Raw genomic sequence first — 6,352 nt, 5'->3', positions numbered from 1 at the left:
GCCAGTGGTTTTCAGGCACGCCTCATATCAAGCCAAACTCTCCAGACACCACATATTCATAAGCAGACATAATGATCTCTTCAGCATGTAAAGAGATTATTACATATACATATGAATATGGTGTGTCACAGTACCCACATCTGGGCCCAAAAGAGGATCAGCTGGACCTGACTGAGGACCATGAAGAGATTCTGCTGCCTCTTCTCCTTCGTTGGTTCATGAAGAAGCCTTCAGAGAACCTCACATAGACATTTTGCTCCAGTAGGTTTTAACTGTTGTATATTTCTAGTATTAACATATGGATGCACATGTTTCCAGGGCACGCTTAGACCAGTGTGCTTGTTGGCACATCACTGAGAAACTCTGACTTTACTATCTCCCGGTCATCAGTTAACTTTCTGTTTAAGTGTTGTTTGCAGGTTTCCATAGTTTTCCGTAGCTTCCGTCAGTCACACCGGGATGCGGTCAACATGAACGAGGGTTTCTGGCTATGACTGAACCAGCCGCTGGGCGGCGCTACCGGACGGTTCTCCTCCCAGCTCGTCATGAGTCTGTAGTCTCCTCCCGGTGGATCCCTGCATGTACACACACCAGTTAGCTACAGCCGAGTCGACCTGAAGGTACCAACATTTTATTCCTCTGTGTATACCTTTACCTGTTAGCTGAACAGCACAGAACTATGCCGAGGCTGCAGATGAACGCTGCTGTGCTAACTCTTAGCCGCTTGTTTCACATTCAGATAGCGTTAGCATGCTAAGGCTAAATAAGGTAGCGTACTGATTAGCATTAGCCCAGTTAGCATCAGCCTCTCCTCCTTATCACTTGGTGAGCTAACAGTTGAATACATGAACGCTTTAATTTCAGACGGTTGCAGTTAGAGTCGACCCTATATGACAGCTCACCCTGAGTATTTTATATGTATTTTATATGTGTATTTTATTCCTGTTTTTGGAGCTAACCATAGCTAGCCGCTGTATGAGGCGTTGACTGGGCTGTAGTAACCGTGCTGCAGCTCCATGAGTGATTAGCTGTATTAAGAAACGTTGGATTAGCTTTATTAATGTATGATCTGTGGGTCTGTTATATTCACAGCCAGTAAAAACACCTGTAGCATTGTGGGTCAGGCTCACTGAAAGTGAAGGGGGTGTTATTGTCTGTTAAATACCAGGTTGAAATAGTCATATCTGATATCAACAACATCCTGAATGATGGTGGAAATGCTGCTCAGATCCTCCCTCTAATAATACCTCTGAAAACTGTCATTGATCATCAAAGAAGACAATCAAATACTCTGTTAAGGAACTGAGAAAGCTGCTTTTTGATCAAATGAGCTAAACTGCTATAAACTTGTTTACTGCTGCATGTGTGAGGCAGTCATTCCTCCATGTTGTTGTTGTGTTTGTAGATGAATTTGGTCATAGATGGTCTTATCTAGGGTTGCCACATTAACAGCAGAGATGTACCACTTGTGAAAATAAGGGCTGATACCAATATTTATGTTCAAAATGTTGATCATCACTTCTTCTCTCCCACTATGACAGCATTTTCTGTTTCGTGTTTGACCATGAAAACAGATCAGAATTTGTCTAACACAAATCTCCTTTTTTACTTGGCAGGTAATGCACCAGATGCAAGCTTTTAATTTGTGTGGCACAACAGATAAACGTTGGCCGCTGGTCTCTCTTTATGCCACATTATTTGCACATGGCCAGTGTTTGCCTGGGCTGATACTACGGGTGTATAAACCACCAGTTTCATCACGATACGATTCAATATATCGATTCTCAGAACAACGATTCGATATTTGCCGATATCACAAAGTCTGCCATGATTCGATTTTGATTCGAGTTGATTTAGAGGCCTGTGATCGATATCAGACGATATTGTGAACCCATTTACCACAATCTGTTACTTTTCACATAAAGGAAAAAAAAAACACGATATTGATGCTCTCTCAGCTGCTAGCCATTACCTGCTTTCTGCACCTAGCGGTGTTGTGACTGGTGGAGGGTGGAAACTGTCATAACCAACCACGTGGGGGGACTTTCAAATTAAAAGCGAAAGGTAAAAAAGGCGATTAATATCGATGTTTATACTTTCAGTGGATTTGACTGAATCATTACTCAAACAATCTATAATCTATCAATCCAGATCAATGAATGGTTGCACCCCTAGCTGATACCAGTGTTAAACTTGTGTATCATTGCATCCCTAATTAACAGATTTGAAAATTCCATATGGTACTAGTAAATCTCAGTGAATAGCATTTCCTGTTTAGATGCCACAGCAAAAAGAATTGAGGTCCTAAGGGACGCAGGATATCAGAAACTATCAGTACTGATATAGTCACACGTTTTGTTTGTTGCATCATGTGTGTTTTTTATGATGTACATGGTGTGTATATTGCATTGATTTAGAGTGTAAAGATTGATGTGGACTGTGCCATTTAGGGCTGGGCAATTAGCCTAATCGCAAATTAGATTAAATCGCAATATGGCCTGCTGCAATATTTCTTTGTATCTGGTTTTCTGACACATTTCAGGTTAGTTTTTTACAGTAGATGTTTTATGCTCTACAACCCTGCTCAACCAAAGCCCTCCAGATCATTTGATATTTTTATTAGAACTGGCCCACCAGTATGAGGTCTGCAGATTTCCTCCAGTATAAAAATGTAAACTTAACCTTGATGATTTATAAAATCCTTGTTGAGTCATAAAAATTAGAAAAAGTAAACAGTAAACATATATTGACCTTTAAAAACTCATGATTTTGATTTTTTTCTCATATTTTTACCTTTAAAATTTATGTTTTTGAATTTTTTTTCATATTTTGACTTTTAGAACTCATGACTTTGATTTTTATCTCATATTTTGGTTGTTAAAAATCGTGGTTTCAGTATTCTATCTCACATTTTGCCTTTAAAAACATGATTTTGACTTTAAATGTCATGTTCCTACCTTTAGAACTGACAGCTTTGACGTTTTATCTCAGATTTTGGATTTTTAACTTGTCATGTTGAACTTTTAATCTCTAAATCATTTGTCATCAGTCCTAAGTTTTTTAACCCCATATCATTTCTGGGGAAACTGAGGTTGACAGTCAGTGGTTAAATATTGACCCTGTTAGGCCCTCAGGTTAGACCCAAATTCAGAATCCGGCCCCTGCTGTGACTGAGTTTGACACCCCTGACCTAGACCATCCAGGAACACAAGAACCCAACTATGTAAAAATATTATGGTATTGGATTTTTGCCAGTATTTGATATGCTGATTTTTCCTAACTCGTTTTAGCTGAGACCAGTATATTTGCAGCTTTTTATTGTAAAGAGCAGCAAGTGTCTCCTGTGCAACGAGAGGCTGAGTCAGTAGAGCCTGGAGGAGAGGGGACGTAGACAGTCAGGTAGTGGTTTTACATTTAGGCTTCATTAGGGCTCACAGTGAGGCACCTAAGTACCTGATGGTATAGGTGCACATTTAGCTGATATTTAAAGCTGATTTAGGATATTTTCTGATGATTTGTACGGCCCATAAACCAGCAGAAATGTTCATCTCTGCTGCTAATGTGTGCTGATTCCAGTATCATACCGATAATATACAGCCCTGCTTAGATCATTTTGTTTTTAAAGGAGTGGTGTGAAAGGCAAAGAAAATGTAGTCAACCATGCATGACTGTTCTTGCTGGTGTGCCCTGAGAAAGCTGTGCATACCTCTTTAATGACACTGTGTTAAGATTTTAGGTCACTCGAGGCTGAGGTTGTTTTTCTCTCCCTCTCTACAGTCTGCTCTTGAACGATTCTCATGAGTCTGATGAAGTTAGACCCACATTTGCCTGTTGTCTAGATCTGGCCTGTTTTGCTCCTAAGAGATATTTGTGACTGAAATAGAACGGTCTAAGTGAAGTGGTCTTCTGGGGGTTTATTTTTAAGAGCAAACAAAGGTTGGAGGTCAGTGAGACAGTGAGTCATTGAGACAGACAGAGCGAGGGCATGTAGGGTTAGCTTTACTTGTTTTGAGAAGTTGAAGGCTTCTCCTTCATTAACTTCTGCCACAGATTGAATTTTAATCTGTTCTTTGGGTATTTGTGCTTCTGATGGTTTTTGTTGATAAAGTTGGACCTAGTTTTAGACACATATCTGCAGACGCTTCCTTGTTTGGGTGCAGAATACTAGCTATCATTATGCTAAGGGCTGCAGAGCTTTTACAGATGCACATCAGTGTCCGTCAATATTCTTTATTTGCATGTCTATCAAAACTAGGGCTGAACCATTTACAAAAATCATCTAAATGCCATTATTTTTCCCAATATTGCGGTTGCAATTTGATGTGCAATTATTTTTAGGTCCCCTGTCTTATGTGTTGTTTAGCAAACACAAGCAATAAAGAGCACCATATTAGATAAATAAAACTAGGAATAAATAACTTAAAAAAGAAAAGACATTTTGATTCATATCTTTTCTTGTTATTCTTGTTTTGAATAAGAAAAACACACATGTGAGGGAGAAAAGAAGGATTTTTGTTAAAAAACAAATCCACAAAGGAAACTGTTTGCATATAGTGTAGAGCAGTGATACTCAACATGTGGCTCTTTTATGTTTTCATCTGAAATATTATTCCCCCAGAAAACCTTTAAAAAGCTTTTATGCCATTTTCACCATTTTTGCCACTTTTCACCCATTTCAGCTATCTTTTGCCATTAAATCCTCCTTTTTCATTTGTTTTGGGCCATTTTGCAACTTCTTTTGCCACTTTTTCCCCATTTATTTGACTTTTATCCAATTTTTGCCCTTTTTAACCTTTTTTGCCACTTTTTGCCCATTTAAGCTACCTCTTGCAATTAAAAACCACATGTTGAATTTTTTTTCCAAATTTTTGCCTCTTCTTTTTGCCACTTTTTTCCCATTTTTTGCCACTTTTCATCTAAATAAGCTACCTTTTGCCATTAAATATCATTTGTGTCCTTTTGTGTCCGATTAAAAACCACTTGTTTAATTTTTTCCAAAATGTTTGCCTCTTCTTTTTGTTATTTTTTTCCCATTTTTGCCTTTTTTCACCATTTTTTTGGCCACGTTTTACCCATTTCAGCTAACTTTTGCCATTACATACCACTTCTTTCCTATTTTTTGCCCATTTTTGCTACTTGCGACTGCTTTTTGCCCGTTTTGGTCCCTTTTCACTCGTTTTTTTTTCCACTTTTGGACCAATTTTGCTACTTTCTGACCCTTTTCTCCCAATTTTTGCCCCTTTCATGCATTTTTGCTGCTTTTTGCTGCTTTTTGCCATCTTTAACTTATTTTTATTGCTACTTTATGCCATATTTGCCACTTTTCACCACTTAGGTTGTGGCTCTTGCAAAGGTATTTTTCAACAGTTTGGCTCTTTGGTGGAGCAGGGTTGTAGAGCATAAAACATCTACTGCAAAAAACTATCTGGTATTCTGACACATTTCGAGTTAAAGAAATATTGCACTGTCTGTGATTGGAATATTGCAGCAGGCCATATTGCGATTTAATCTAATATGCGATTAATTGCCCAGCACTAATAGAAACACACCAACCTGACTACCATCATACCCGAATATTGCTCTCTTGTTCAAAGATTGGACTCAGTCATCCCTTATAACGCCTCAGTAGCTGAGAGGGAGTTATTGTAGTTCAGAGACGAGTGATGCAGCTCTTTATATTGAAGTTTTATTCCCCAAAAGGCTGCAAAGTTATTTATATGATTCTATATTTAAATCTTTTGTAGCGCAGCCTGAAGGTAGAGAGATGACTGTAACCAGAAAGAAAGAGGAGTGGTAGGTGTGGGTCTAATCACTTCTTAAAATACTCTCCCGGTGTAGATAATGCCAGGGCTTTGGAGCCTGTCAGCAGCAGCAGAGTCGAGTAACTCTTACCCTGTGAGGACAAATAGTTCCCCTTTGTGTGTTCCTCGATTGCCCCTCCTTGTTTTTCTCCGCCGCTGTCCTAAGCAGAGTGTCTCTCCTCCCTTTGTTCATCGCAGGTTTCGATGGTGTTGGCTTGATGGGATCCGAGGGGGGCGACAGAGTGATGGTCTAAGGACTGGAGGTCGTCGAGGTGCTTGGCGTGGAATGTTGCGCTGGTCGGTGCACCTAGAAGGAGGGCCGCGGAGAGTCAACCATGCTGCTGTGGCGGTGGGTCACAAGGTGTACTCCTTTGGAGGATACTGCTCCGGGGAGGACTACGAGACGCTGCGACAGATCGATGTGCATGTCTTCAACACAGGTAAGGGCCTCTTTTATCTTTTTATGTTTTTATCTGTTTTTTGTGTTGAATTTGTAGGAAAATTCTACAATTTGATATCAAAAGCTCAACACCACCTTGTCTTATTTAGCT

The 6,352-nt window shown here is 39.5% G+C and overlaps 1 protein-coding gene across 3 annotated transcripts in view; it reads left to right on the top strand.

Annotated features, from left to right (window-relative positions):
* Positions 1-534: 534 nt before the first annotated feature.
* The window catches only part of klhdc3 (kelch domain containing 3), a 63,964-nt gene continuing 58,146 nt past the window's right edge, over positions 535-6,352 (top strand). For all 3 annotated transcript variants that reach the window (XR_005992015.1, XM_041789530.1, XM_041789531.1), the window contains exons 1-2: positions 535-620; positions 6,000-6,241. Coding sequence is in view for 2 of the 3 variants with exons in the window: in XM_041789530.1 (XP_041645464.1) it covers positions 6,088-6,241 (154 nt within the window). In the remaining variant the exon portion in view is untranslated. The remainder of the gene's footprint in view (positions 621-5,999; positions 6,242-6,352) is intronic.

Source organism: Cheilinus undulatus, linkage group 6 (genome assembly GCF_018320785.1).
Source record: "Cheilinus undulatus linkage group 6, ASM1832078v1, whole genome shotgun sequence".
NCBI classification, from domain to species: Eukaryota; Metazoa; Chordata; class Actinopteri; order Labriformes; family Labridae; genus Cheilinus; species Cheilinus undulatus.
Note: the sequence above shows the minus strand (reverse complement) of the source record. Positions and strands in the feature narration are given on the sequence as shown.